The 15,238-nt window shown below is 44.7% G+C and overlaps 1 protein-coding gene across 3 annotated transcripts in view; it reads left to right on the forward strand.

The window, feature by feature from the left end:
• The first annotated feature begins 1,264 nt into the window (after positions 1–1,264).
• Positions 1,265–15,238, forward strand: part of MARK3 (microtubule affinity regulating kinase 3) — a 56,130-nt gene continuing 42,156 nt past the window's right edge. For all 3 annotated transcript variants that reach the window (XM_015865485.2, XM_015865486.2, XM_015865487.2), the window contains exons 1-2: positions 1,265–1,379; positions 12,120–12,311. In XM_015865485.2, the coding sequence (XP_015720971.1) occupies positions 1,329–1,379; positions 12,120–12,311 (243 nt within the window). In that variant the 5' untranslated portion in view covers positions 1,265–1,328. The remainder of the gene's footprint in view (positions 1,380–12,119; positions 12,312–15,238) is intronic.

Here is a 15,238-nt window from a genome sequence, read left to right on the forward strand (position 1 = left end):
TCGAGAGCAAGGAGGACATGAGTCCATGCAAATCTACTGAGTTTCTCCTTCCACTGTTCAGGTGTGTGGAGTTTGGTAGTCTTGATGGTAAAGTAACAAGACAAGCAACTCTTTTATTGGGTAGTGTTCAGGGTCTGCCTCTCCTTGCTGGTGTCTCAGGGATTTCTGTGCAGACGAAGTACATTATGAGAGCAGAGGCTTCACATTGAGAGCAGAGGCTTCCTCTCGCCATCAAACGAACCTTTACAGCTGCAGCACCCCTGAGCCTGTGTGCTATAGGTCAGAGCCAGCAGCCTCGGCCTTTAACCACATGTGAGCTGCCCTCATCACACTGTGCTCTCTGGATCCAGGGACACACAGCAGCAGGGCAGAAGACACTCAAGGCCCAAACCGCCTCAACACACACACACACAGCGAGCAGCCCTACAAACGGGCGGCAGGGCCGACCCCACATCCCACACTCCCTCTGTGGACGAGGCCTCATTTCACACCGCTCCCACCCGCCCCTGCCCTCCCGACCACCCCAACCCCCCCCCCCAGCTCCCGGCTGGGCACCGCACGGAGGAGGAGCCCGCCCATATCCGCACACAGCCCGGCTCCTCCCCTCCCTCCCGTCCCGTCCCTGCCCTTAGCAACACGCCGCCGGGCTCCTGCCGCGGCCGGGTGCGGGGTGGGCCCTTCCGGTTCATGTCGGAGCTGGGCTCGGCGCGGAGGAAGCCGGGCGGCCATCTTGGCTCGTCAGGGAGCGGCGGAGGGGCGGGGGGCGGCTGGCAGCGAGTGCGGGAGGGAGGACGGCGAGGAGAAGCGGGCGGACGGGCGGGCAGACACCGATCCCAGCCCGTCGTTGGCCCGAGGGGTGTCGGCCTTTCCGGGATGCGAGGAGCGGCGTTGGCCCGGTGAAGCGGGGGCAAGGAGCGGGGAGCTCTCTCCCCCCCTCCCGGTGGGCGGCCCACGCTCGGCAGCCTTGGGGCCGGCGAGACGGGCCGAGCCGCTTCCCTTCCCTTCCCGGGCAGCCGCTCCGCCGTCCCCTTCCCCCGCCGTCCCCGCCCGATGAGGCGCCGCCGCTGAGCCCCCCGCCCGGTCCGGCTGAGCGTAGGATGAGCCCGCGGCGGGCGGAGGGCGAGAGGCCGCCCCGCTCCCTCGGGGGGATCTAACGCGGCCGCGGAGGCGGGGGGACACGGAGCGACGCCGCCCCCCGGCCCCTCGTCCTTCATGGTGGCTCCCTGCGACCGACGCCTCCCAGCAGAAGCGCGGCCCGGCCCGGCCCGGGGGTGGTGTGACAGTGCGTGTGCGAGCAGCGGGCAGCGCTGGTGCCCGAGAGAGGGAAAATGTCCACTCGGACTCCATTGCCCACGGTGAACGAGCGCGACACCGAGAACGTGAGTACCGAGGGCGGGGGGACGGCGCCCTGAGCTCTGCCGCCTCCTAACCGGGCTGCCTTATCCTCGTTCTCCTTTCCAGCCCGCTGAGCGCTCGGTGCCTCCCGGCGGACACAGCGGCCTGCTCGGCTGTGCTGCCGTATCGAGGGTTGCTCGGGTCCTTAACGCGGCGGGGAGGAGGAATCCCAGCCCGGAGCGAGCAGATGGCAAACACTGGGCGTCGGGAGGGGTGGGCGAGGTGACCTACATAATGGGCCTCGGCCCTGCTGGGTGTGCGGGGCTCTGCACGGCGCTCTTGGGCTCTGTCACCTGTGCCGATGGCATTAAACGGTCCGTTTTATTGCAGTCCCGATCCAGAGAGCCTGTTCCTTTGTAATTATTTTTTTCCTTAGGTATTATTGACATGATCGAGTTGAGCCACCGTATTAACGATTACACAGGCTAAAGGGGGGGGAAAAAAATACAGAAGTGGTACCGCATGAGCAGGCAGCCAAAAATGAAGCTGGATGGGAGCCTCCCTTTCTGCAAATAAGAGCTGTGTTTCTTCTGTGTGTGAAAACTTACTTGATCCCGGGGTAATCCTGGCTGAGCATTTTTTATTGCTGGGGGAAAACGCAGAGGCTGTGCAGATGGGAGTTGTCAGTCACTGTAGACTGAAATGAGTCGATGGGTGAACTTGGTATTGAGCTTTCTGTAAAGGCTCTCAGGGGCTCTATAGAGATGAGATGCTTCACTTGACAGAGGAGGGTTTTTGTGAGGGCTTGTGTATGTGTCCGACATAAAAGGTGGAAACTTTGGTTACGGATCAGGAAAAACTGTTGGATTGTTCAGCCCATAAATAGTCCAAGGAAGGTGATGGTTGCCCCATTGTTTCAAACAAGACCAGACAAAGCACTGGAAAACACGCTGCGTGGAACAATTACTGCATTACGAGGGATTTGGGTTTTATTGACATAATAGGCACTTCTAACTTGTGTGATCTTTATTTGTTTTAGCACCAGATGCAACCTGCAGGCTAAGGGCTGCGCTGAAACAAAAAGCCAACCAAGCAGATTTGGTTGTAAAATCTCACTGCGCTTCCTGCCTCGTGGAAGAAAATAATTAAAGTGCTATGTGGCTCTTCCTATGCCGTGGGGAGAGGTGATGCAGAAAAGACAAAAAGACAAAGTTTATTCAGATAATTGTTTTGTCTATAGGTAAACCTGACTGAGGCTTTTGAGATCCAGTGTATGCATGAAGGCCTTCCAGTAAATCCTTTTAGGTGCTGCTTAGATAAGGTCCTCCAGTGTGGTTAACTCCAACCCGGCTATGGATAGCTTAATAGTGGGAAGACTTAGCATGTGCTTGATGAAATGCATTATTCACAAGCTGAGTGTTTTAGCACTTGAAGTTGGGCTTTACATATCTTCCACTTAAGGCACCTTGTTCTCACTTCAGAATGTTGGTCTGACACTTCTCTTCAGTAATCTCCATAATTTAACATACAGGGGTTGTCTGGCTTGCAGATGGATCGCCTTAGGTTTTGATTAAGGTGTATCTTTCAGCTGCCATGCTTTGGCTGGTGACCACAGAAACACCTGTAGGTAGTGATGCTGGCAGGAAGCAATCAACCTGAGTAATCTCCAGATCCATTGCACTCATCCCACAGTACAGTGCTGCAGTAGAGAAGCCATCTCTGATGTTCTGACTGCTGGTGGTCTACAGCTTCACCAAAATGCCTTTTTGTTTTGCCTTTTTAACATGTCAGTCCAGGTTTAGTCTGGGTGAGTTACCCATTGGGCTGGAAATGGATACAAAATGCACTGTTTTATTTTTAAATGCAAAATGTAGCATTTTTGATGTGTCAACTAATAGTTCTTCCAGCCTGAAGCTGAATGCTGTTTTCACAGGTGAATGGAACCCTCGATTTTCTTCCACTGAAGAGAAGTTAGTTCAGATTCATGGGACTCTTTGAAGTTCAGATGGCTTAAGAAGTGCCAATGTGTTCAGCCAGCCTTTGGGGCATGGCGTGGACCCTCTGAATGCTGTTTGGAAGATTACCACTGCTGAGAATGCCTTGGCTGGTGTTGAATGTGGTTTAAGTGAGCCGATCATCCTTGATCCTTGCCTATACTTGCAGTTTTGAACATGGAGTTAGCCTCCAGAATGATGGTGCACGTAAATTATCGTTGTCTATACTTGCAGTTAACCACGTTCAGCACTTGGCAGTTCCTGTGAAATAGACAAGGTTTAATTGTCAGCACTTGATGTTTTTCTTTGAAGGCGGTGGATACCACTTCTTACCCAGGTGCTTTGTGTGTACTGCTCAAGTGGAAATGTTGTCACAGTGACTTTCCCCTCAAAGCCACTGGCAGCCATCAAGCTGTAACCGCCTCTGAGATTAAAGAATTTGGCCAGGAGTCACCTGGTGTTGAGAGGAAAGGCATTCCAGATGATCTGTGATCATAGGAACTTCACACTTGGGCAGTTGGGAGCTGGCTGCTTGCCTGCAAACGAGCCTGCTGCTCACCACAAAGGTGGAACGGCTCCTCGCTGGTGGTGGCAGTGACTGCTAGCTGCTTAGGGGGCACGAGTGAAGGAGGGGATCTCAGAATTGACTCCCCTTCTGCCATCTGCAGAACTGTGTCCTGAGTGTAAGAGAAGCAGCAGAAACCTTCATCCAAATCTGGGAGTAAAGGTCAGTACAGAATAAGGACCTTTAGGGACAGATGGATGAGCAAACATGTTTTATTAGTGATGAGGGGAGATGCGCGGAGGGGCAAAGAGAGTGGAAACAGTGAAAAAGGATGGAATAGAGAAGACACAGAGGGTTGTGCATATGGCAGGATGGAGGACAACCAGGGACAAAGAAATTAGAGCAGGAGGAGAGAGATCATGGAGAATAGGACAAATACTCATAAAAATCCCCAGGGAATGGCAAGATGTGAAGGAGGGAACTGTAGATAGAAAGAAGGAAATGCAGGTGGTATGGAAGGTTGGCTTAATTTTTTTTTAAGAGCATGAAATTGCAAAGTTTTAGACTAGCGAATTTAATTTGAAGCTCTGTGTTAGTTACACGGCTGTGTTTCTGAGGGGGAGAGATGGTAATGTCAGCGCTGCAGACCGTTCTGAATTCCAAATGTAAGTAATTTGAGTAAAAGCGAGACTAAAATATACTCTTATCTCCATGACTGTGCCTAATGTGAAAAATTTGCTATTGAAGAATGCCAGTGTGATGGCAACTGTGCTTGGACGAGCCTATACAAAAGGATTCTGTGCAGCAAAAGTGGCCCATTGAATTTTTCATTTAAAAAAGAGTTGGTGAAAGTTGAGAATAGATTCAAAACTTGAAGATGCTTTGGAGCTTAGTGCTACCTCTTGATTTATTATTACCAGTTAGCTATGAAATGCATTAAAGCATTTGCAGACAATAGACAGGCTGGCATTATTCTATATATATTATTTATCAGACTTCTCCTATGACGAATAGATCCATAATCAGAATGCTTTCCTCCGTGGTGTGTTGTTTTAAGGAGGGGATGAGGAGTGCAGCATGCCCATGGCCCACAGTTGTGGATTGTTATCTACAGGGATAGCTACGTTCTCTCCCTATTTTTCACCAGTATAAAAGTTCTGTTTTGAGTTAAATCAGGTGAAGAGTACCTGCCAATGAAGTATGTTTTATCAGTTCATCTGGGTTGTGTTTTTATTCTGTTTCTGCTTTATTTTTGTTATTTACAGCATGGTTTCTGTCCATTTCTTAGTGCCTGGAATACCTGATAGCCTGATACCGTGGTGGTTGTACTCAAAAAGATAATAATACCCAATTAGGCTGTGTAGTATTGCAGTCAAAAGGGGACAGTTGATGCTTCAGCCCTGCTAAACAACCTGTGCTGTATCATCTCATCGCTGTCAGTTCCACTGGTGTAATGCTGCTGCAGGAATCGGCCTTGGCTGCCTCTTCCTACCCATGGTTTGTGTTGGCGCTGATAATTACGGAGCTGTACAACAAGTCTGGTCGGCTCTGTGATCTGACTGAAATGAATCCTTTAAAACAGTGGGTTTATTCCCATTCTGTGTGGCTGCGAATACTGACAAAGGAGCAAAGGGAGCCATCCAGTTCAGATGGGAAAGGCTAGAAACACATCTTAGGATTTGGGTTCTGTTTGATTTAAGCCAGCCTAAAGGCTAAGAAGAAATAAGGTTGCTTTTTCTTTTTAACAAGTGGCTGCAGTGGTGCACCATTCAGATTGTTCTTGTTCTGCAAGCTCACGTTTTATTTGTCTTCTACCTCATTTTAGTAGCTCAGAAAAACAGAACATGGGACCTTATGGCAGAATTAGTTAGAAAATGAGACTTGCTGTGCCTGTGTTTTATTTATTAGTACATCTCAGTGTGGCTTATTAGATGAAGCAGTCTGTAGAACGGAACACGGCTATGGAAATTACTGAAAGAAAACTGAAAGAAAGAGCAGCTCTGGTTTTTAACATCCAGAACTTGGTAGGTTTCCTCTTATGATTTCTTACCAATTCACTCACCTGCCAGATGCCGTGTTTTAATTCTAGTTGAGGAACGTTCTGTTGATGTGAGCAGACGATCCCCAGTGACCACACATCACAGGTGACTTAAAGCCTAAGGAATTCTGAGAGTGGAGGCATTTGTCTCTCTAATCTCCATTTCATGTGATATTTAAATAGCATGCGTCTGCAACTTCCTCCTCCGCCAAGTATTGCTGCCTTGTTGATGGCAGCCAGATCAGAAATGGAGGTGGCTTTGGTTTTGGCTTGTGTCATATTGAGGTTGGCTCTGCTTAATGTGAAGATCAACCTCTGAAAATCATGGAGTGTGTATGGGAAGTAAAAGCCTGCTGTTATTAAGGCATAGGCCTGAAAGGTGCTGAGTACACCTGTGATAATGCAGCCTCCCCAGTGAAACCCTCAGGTTAGTAAGAATTCTTGGCCTGTAAAGCAGCAGCTCATTGAGCTCTGTGTGTACGTGTACGTATAAACAGAAATTAACTTTCAAATAAAACTCGTTCCTGCAGGGTTAAAGCCTCAACACAATCCTCTATCTGCAAGCTCAGTGTGGTCTTTGAAAACAGACTGCGAGGGTTTTTTTTTGTTTAGCGTGTAATTACTGACAATGATGATTCTGGAAACGACTTAGTTGGCAGTATTGTTGATGAAGGTTAGAATATGGTTGGCTCTTCAGCTTCTGTTCCCCAGGCTGATGTCAATAAATATATCCGTTTTAATCAGCAGTAAAGAAACTTTGGCTTGAAAGATATGGTAAATGTCAGATCTTGATAATGTGAAGCAACAAAAGAGCTTTTAAAAAGCTTTTCTGACCGGCCCCAGACTTATCGTTTTGATTGTATAAGCAGGATTTCTTCACCGCTGTTGTTCAGCGCTAATCATGGAATTACAAATTCTCTCTTTCATACATTGTATGGAGTATGACCCAAACAGTATCAAATGCATCAACACAGACTGTACTGGTGAGAGGTGAAGGACTCTAGGCTGGAACCTGCGTGTCTGAAGGGCAGCCTCTGTCCCTTGCCAAAGGCTGGAGTGTGGGCTGCCAGCTCTGTCCCACCCTCCTCTCTAGGGTGGTGGTGTCCAGCTCTGTCACATTCCTTTAGCACAGGCTGGCTATGGCCAAAATCTGCTACTGTCTGATAACTGAGTGTGAGCCCCTCATTAGCGATATTTGTGAAGTGTTGGGGGGTTCCCTCGTGCATCTGTGCCACCTGCCTGCGTGCTCCCCATGCTGGGAGGTGGTTGCTGTGCTGGGCTGTTTGCAGCCGCCTTGGTCTCTCTCTCTGCTGTTTTTTGCCCTCCTTTCTTCCTGTTCACTCACACACGTAGGAAGAAGTGACAATATGTGTCAAGAGGTAGACAAAGATTGTGTTTACCCTTAAGGTTCTCTTTAAACCTGTTGTTTGTCAGATGTGACCTAATTGAACTGGCCATTCATTTACCCCAAGTGTCATACCAGATAAATAAATGAGTACCACAGCAGGCCGAGAACTGTGTGGTGAGTCCTCCACCTTTTGACAGTAGAAGCATCCAAATTAGCATTTCCACTCCTTTACCAGCTACTCCGTATTTACAGAAGGTCTCTTTATTTCTCGCTGAGTCCTGACCCTCTCAGTTGTTCCACTCCATCCCAGCAGCTGCAATGGCTATGGCTCAGTGAATAAATCTGCTGTCATGGGTTGCTAACTGTAGTGCCACATTGGAAAGCTTTTGCCTTTGTAAGACAGCATTTAAAATTTCATGAGATGGAAGCCATGGCCGTTGTTCCTTAAGATTGATTATGTTGCAAGCTAATTTAAAAACTGCCTTTTAAAGATATGTGATGAGTTATGCTTACATACACACAGCACGGGGGGCCTGACAAAGTCCATTCCACTCCATGTCCTGCTTTGTGTGCTGGCCAGTGGTGCAAGGGAATTAAATACTTCGCTGCTATTATATAATACGGGAAAATAATGTGATATTTTATAATAATCAATGATTTGAAGATTGAGGACTGATTTATATGTAGATAATTGCGGCCAAGTGTTTGCCACGAAACCTCTTAGTCGTTACTAGAAACTGAGGTCTTTGTTTTGACTTGCCGGCAGAATTCCTTTGTAAGCAGTCACAGGATACCTTACTCTGCTTTTTCATGGGTATATCTGCACAATAAGACACTCCCTCTGTGAATATTTTTAGGGCCAACCTCTTTTCTCTTACACTGAGTAGTACTCAGCAGTCTGTGCGTTTCAATATGTATTAATGATAAATGTGAAGTGAAGTACAACATATCGGTAGGAAAAGTTGCAGGGGAGTTAGGCTTCAGATATATAACTTAAACTATTAGGGTGTTTTGAAAGCCTGTGATGTAAGTCCTGATATGTTTTCCTGTAAGTTACTGCTGTGAAAGATGTGGAGGGTGACAAATTCCCCCGTGTTAATATATTGTGTGACCAAGATGAAGAGATTTACTCTTAGTGTCTCAAATGTTTATTGTGTGCCGGAATGTTTAGGTTATTAACGATGCAAAGATTAGGTTTTAAATGTAACTTGTAGCTATAATTACAAACTCTGAATCTGCTGAGACTGTCACAGTTCTTGACAGAGTCTGACAGCTCTCCAAGAAGCTCTGTAACATCTCTGCATAGCATTTCATGCAATCATGATAACAGCTAAGGTAATAAACGTCCCCTTCCTTCAGGTCTCCACTTGCAGGACAGCAGGCTTCCCCGCACCATTATTTCTTCAGGGGGAGATAGGGACTGGTAGACTGCAGTGATGCTTTTTGCTGTATCAGAGTAGCTGCTGAGGAAGCTGCCTTGGGAATCAGCTTAGTCAAATGCTTTACAATCCAATGCCTGACGTGAACTGTTCCTGGACCATCTATGTTTGTTCTTTTTGCCTACACCATTTTGCTTTTCTTCCCATCTACTTACTGTGGGTTCTTGAAAATGATTTGAGTGGGAGCATCAGTTTTATCACTTCCTGACTTTGCACCTTTTAGTACTGTGTGCTCCCAAGTTCTCTTCCTCCTTCATTTCCATAATTAAATAGAAAGAATCCATGTTGAAACTGCAAACCTGTTTTCTGCAGTTTTTAGAAAGCTTGTCTTCTGTTCAGTATAATTCTGTATTTGACAGAAGAAGGAGTTGCTGATAGATTTACTGATGTGAGATGAAGTAAAGGTTGAAATTAGGTATTCCTGTAAATGGACAGATTTCTATGGAGCTGAACACGAGCTCTGTGCAAGTCAGTTGGGGAGAACTGAACTGCTTAGGAACACACAGCTTGATATTCCAAAAACACAACTGAAAAAGGTCATATTTGTGAAAAGAAATCATCAGAGTTAGGGTGGAAATGCGAACCTCCATACAAGGAGATTATGTTCAAGTTATCAACACTCCTCCAAATAAGTTCACAGCTGTTAATTTCCCCCTTTAAGTGCAAAGCTGGAAAGCATGAAGAAAATGATAGGACACAAGAAGTTGTTCCTCAACACAGGAAGCTCTTAAAATTATTAACTGAAGTGTTTTACTGAATTACATAGAACATGTATGTATCTGTCTTTTACCTAATACTGCTTATACAGAGTGGGAGAATGTGAGTAAATCAGGTATGAATAGTCTGTACACAAGTTCTCTGGTTTGAGGATACGTTGTACCTGATGCCCATGTCTGAACTGCACCTCAGGTAGGTCAGGTAGCTCAGGCAGTGTGTGTGTGCCTGTACCGTGTGCCCAGATGTGGAAATGCTGTCACTTCATTAGTTCTGCTTTACTTCCCTTTCTGAGGTACATCGGCTCAGTGTAGTGCCACATAAGTAGGGCAGCTGTATTCCTGGAGTGCTGTATGGGAAGTAGAAGCAAACCTTCTTCTAATGCATCCAAGAAATAGCCTCATGGGCTTGTACAGGACATCCCAGTCCCTGGTTGCAAGGGATGGCAGTTTAGGATGGTGTTAACATCTAGCATCAGCACTTGCTGCTTTTTTTTTTTTCTAACACTTGTGAGGAACCAGGAGTGAAAGTTGTGTGTGTTAAGGGACTGGGAAGCAGTAATTCATAGAGCTGGGGTTACTTTTGGCTGTTGCAATCTCTGTGTTTAGTTCAGCTACAGCAGCTGTTGGTGTGGTGTGGGTCAGCATGAACACCACCAAAGGTGTTGGAAAAATTGGAGTGCTCTGAAAAGAGCTACAAGAAACATTTCCTTGTCTTTAATGATTCCTACAGCAGCCCTCTAAGGGAGGCTGTATGTATCTTACTAAAGTAAATGGATTATGTGACCAGAGTAATTAAGTGCTGCACTGGAAGTAGAAATCTGGTAACAATGGCCAGGCCATAAAGAGAAGCCAAAGCCAGTTTGACACTAAACATTATATGCACCGCTATTATTGTTTTTCTTTTTTAATAGTACCTATTGCAATAAATCTCTGAGGGCTGATACGGCCTCCCTATCACTAGTACTTCTTAAATGAAACAAATGACTTTTTAAAAATAGTTTGATCACAGCTGTTGCACTCAGATTAACAAACCAAGGAACGTAAGGTGCCAGAGTATGTGGTCACAAGGTTACAGCAGGTTATTAAATAGTGCCTGAACTTGCCAAGTGCCCTGCAAGCATGGGTGTTTTATTTTTCATTTGTGCTTGTACTGTGGTTGTTAGCTCTTCAGTTATGTTCCCTCATCCCTTTGCTGCAGTGATTTCAGACTGAGTGTTGCTGTCTGCCAGGTTTTCGGCTGTCCCTGTTGGGTTTCAGCAAGAGTAGAAGAGCTACAACTAATGCAGGGAGGAGCTGGAGGGATGGGTAACTAGATGGGGCCGTTTGGGGCTGAAATAAACAGCATGGCAAGTGTTGGAAAGAGCAGAAGGGAATGCGGGATAAATAGAGGTAACTTTTTACTGTTGTACGTGATACAGACTTCAAGGATGGAGAAAGCTACTGCATTATTTGGGAAATAAACACCATGATGTTACAGAAAATGTACTTCAGTTATACAGAAAATGTCATTTTCCTTTAAGAAGCAGGACAGCATGCTTAGACCGCTTGAGAAGAAAATGTACTTCTAAATGCTTTATTGAACGTTCTTTCCTTGGAGGCTTTTGTATGTGCTGCTTTCTGTATTTATAATATGGTGAGCCTAATCCTTATTGTCGAGCTCCCAAAGGAGTATAAAATATATGAAACAAAGCTTATTCCATTCTGCCAATGGATGACAAGATAGATGTCTCCAATAGAAGCAGAGTAGATTTACCCATGGGGTATGTGTTTGAAGATCCCTTTTCTAAAGGTGGTGCTATGTAGAAAAGGCCACAAACAACGTGTTAAACTGATACCTGAGCACATTGCTGCAAGTCCTCATTGCCTGTTGGTGTAACAGATGTCTGATAGTTATGTTATTGTAAGTAAAGGTGTATTTGATACTGAGATGCTGAAACAGAGAGAATGACAGCATACTCTGCATACTCACTTGTGTGGGTTGGAACTGGATGGTCTTGAAGGTCCCTTCCAACCTGAACCATTCTATGGTTGTGTTCTGAAGGAACCTCGAAGTTCTGTTCTCTAAGTTGACCTGTATGCTTGAGTTTTTTTATTGCTCTTTGAAGAGAAGATTGAGCTTCTTTGTATTTGGGTTATAGCAAAGATTTCATTGAGGCTAATGCTTTAAATTCTTGATGAATGCCATTGCTTCAGCCAGAAGAATGAGCAAAGAGAGCAGAAAAACATAACTTTTCGAGAGGGGAGAATTAAGAATACCTTCTGCTTTTTGCCCTAAACCTCCTCTGGATGTCTCTAGACAGTGAGCACAATGTGGGAGTTCTGGGATGGCAGTAAATTTAGCCTGTTCTCTTCGGTGGAGCCGAGCCTTTGCTCCACATCTGCAGCCTACTGAGTGTATCTGAGTAATACTTTAATTGGTGGGCATGGTGTATAGACTGCAGGCATGAGCTGGGGACTAAGGGACATGAGGGGGATCTTCTCTTTTAGAAACAAGCTCTTTGCCAGGAGATGAAAAAGTACTATTAATTATTATTAATTATACCTATTAATATTTGAGGTTTCTATATATTAAGATTACTTCCACGGTTCTCCAGACTGTTTTGTAGGAACAGGCATCTCAGCACAAGAAGGAAAAAACCCTTTTGGAGAAGCATTTTTATTTTATCAGTAGTATTGAACCGTCTGAACATCGATGTTCTTTTTTCCTCATTTCTCATTTTTATGTGTGTGTGTTTTCATTGCAGCACACGTCCCATGGAGATGGACGGCAGGAAGTTTCCTCTCGAACTGGGCGCTCAGGAGCTCGTTGCAGGAATTCTATAGCTTCCTGTGCAGATGAGCAACCACACATTGGAAATTACAGACTCCTCAAAACGATTGGAAAGGGGAATTTTGCAAAAGTAAAGCTGGCAAGACACATCCTCACAGGCAGAGAGGTAAAGTGGCATGGGTGTGAGCAACAGTGAATTGCTGTCATTTGAATTATCTCTTAAAATAATATTATCCAAGTCTGTGAACTTTTTACTAGAGATATTGACACTGATGTAGGGGGAAAAACCTAAAAATAAAATATGTGCTTTTATTTCTATTGATCTTCAAATACCTTCTTAAATTTGTCTTTTCTACAAATCTGTGTGTGTGTGAATTAATGTTCGGGCTTGGTACCAGAATTCTTGTCTAAAGTCTCCATTCCTGGAAAACAGGCTAGATGTACAGTCATCAAATAAGCTTGCCGGGAAGAACTGCTTCTTGGTGTTGCTAACCAGAACAGCTCAGGGCAGTATTGGAAGTGGAGTCAGGGAAGGCGGTGAATCCACGTCATTGATTATGGCTATCTGCTCGGTCTGGGTAGCCAACACAGCATTTTCTGGTTAAAGCGATGTGTTTCTGAGTAGCTCTGCTGGTGTCTGCAGTTCTGGGCTGCCCTAGGAAGATGTTCCAGTTTGTTCTGTGGGTCTGCTGCGTGGTGCAGACAGACTTAACTCTCGTATCTCATCGTAGTGTCTAACTCAGCCTCGTAATTAGTTTCTGCATGCCGCTGTAACATAATTAATGACTTAAACATAATGATGGTTCTGGTTTGGAAAGTTATGTTGCTGTTTGCTCACTACAGCAAGGTGTATCTTGGTGCTGATCTTATTAATAGCAATGCTACATACTAAAAGAGAGTGAAACTCCTTGTTGTCTTATTCTTTCCAAACCTATGTAATTAATTAAATATTGATTAAAGCAAGAATTCTTAAAGAAATCTAAGTAGTTGACTGTAACACTCCAGGGGAATTTATTTTTCTGAGTTAATATGGAATCCAATCCAGTATTGCTGGGAAGAGCTGAGGAGGCATCATTTTGCAAGAGCTGCTGAGAGGGATTATTTGTTTTGGTTTGGTTTTCAAAGCTGTCAGTTCTGGTGGTCAGCAGTTGCCTTCTGGTGCTAAAGTTAGTATTCTTTTCTAGAAAAAGTCTTCAGTTAATTGCTTTCCCCTTAAATTTCCTTCTCTCTGTACTGGTTCTTAACACAGGAAATACGTGTACTTGGTTAGTATTTCTTTGCTATTATTGTAGATATGAGTGTTGGAGATAAGTATCATAGAGCCTATTTGGAGCCTTTGTGACACGCTGCTTTGCAAAAATGCACCTATGGTTTCTTTTAGTTGCACGCAGCTGTGTGCTGTTATTGTTTGAGATTTCAACAAATCATGGGATGCCATAAAATCTTTGGCCAAACTTGGAAAGATTTAGGTACTAAGTTTCTGCAGCTCTCATGAAATAGATGCCGTTCAGTCAATTCAAAGCTTAAATACTTCCAAGGCTGTGGCCATTGGTCCAGGTTACCTAAAGGAGTGCATTCCTTTGAAGGAAACAAGCTACTTTCACAAGAAGATCTTGAAGGTATTTTAAACAGTTTTTTCTTTTTGTAGGAGTGATGTGCAAAACTTTCTCTTCCTTACAGATAAACTGTAGTGCATTGGTAGTGGTTTCAGATTTTAGATGTACGTGGCCAGAATTGTTCCCAACATACTGGATAACAGTTTCCCCACTGCCATTAATTTTCCCTTGCCCTTACAGATGTTATGGGATCTGTCTTTAGATTACAGTTACCTTGTTCATAGCAGTTACATTAATGTTTGGTTTGGTCGTGATCTTCATTAGCACCTTGTACTTTGAATTTTGTTTTCATTGCTAATTCTCATCTCCAAGCTTTTTTTACATCTCTTCTCCATCATCTTTGACGCTGACTCTTAATTCCTTCAGCAAACTTAACACAGGAAGTCAAGCCATAATGATAAAGGCCACTGATGCAGGTATTAAACAGGATGGGTCACAGGTCTAATCCTTATAAAACTCTTATTTACTTCCAACCTAGAATGTCTTCACTGAGTTGTTTATCTAATTAATAGACCTGCACACATTCCAGTTTGTTTAGTACAGTAATTTGTTTGTCCTCCTAAGTGAGGCTTTGCAGTAACCAAGGTAGGCATACATGGTGTATTTCCATCAGGCTCAATTAGAGGTGGGGAGGTGTGTTGCATTTAACCCTTCTCTCCATTTCCGTGCTTTTTCCTTGCAAGTTTTGAGCTCAAGAACTTTTCCCTTAAAAAAACCTTCTCAATTTCTAAATCTGTGTTGCCATATTGCATTTGTGCTATAAGTCTCTGCTGCTACATCAGAAAGGTGATTCTTCAAACCACTCTTAGTCCTGGAATCATTTTCTTGGTATGGTCTAAGCCAGACAGCTCACATCTTCCTGAATTTGTGACTTCCTGCTTTACACACTCGTTCCTGCTGTCTGTCCTGTCTTTGTTCCTGTTCCTTTTTCCACCTTATATACTGAAACCTAAAATAAAGTACTTAGTTTTGGGAGTTGCTCTTAAACATGTTTTTGTCTCTCTCACATCCTTGCTGTATTTTAACCCTACTTGTCGTCTTCTTGTTACCTGTGTGGCTATTCCAGCTCCATTTTGCTTCACAGCTATTCCTTTTATATATCTCTGTACTGAATAACTCCTAAATCATGCAGTAGGTCTGCACTTTTCTGGTCATTTCTTGTGAGGTGGGTGTATTTGCTTAAGCATTCTTCTGGGCTATTTATTCATCTTACATCTGGAATCCTTCCCTAGAGTTTTCTTTTTTGAGATAACAGCTTTCGTATTTCCACCGGAAGCAAATCTAAGGACTTTTTCCATTTACATCTTGAGAATGGATCTGTGGAAGTATAGGATGAGAACCTACCCTTAAATCACGGGAAGGGAAAAATGAGCAGCCCTTTGTGGGAGATCAGAACACCAGCTTAACCCAGGGATTGAATTCTGCCAAGGAGTGAATGTCATTTTTTCCCTGTGGAGGTGAGGAGGGGGAGTTAGCT

The sequence above is a fragment of the Coturnix japonica genome, chromosome 5, assembly GCF_001577835.2.
Source record: "Coturnix japonica isolate 7356 chromosome 5, Coturnix japonica 2.1, whole genome shotgun sequence".
In the NCBI taxonomy this organism is placed as follows: Eukaryota; Metazoa; Chordata; class Aves; order Galliformes; family Phasianidae; genus Coturnix; species Coturnix japonica.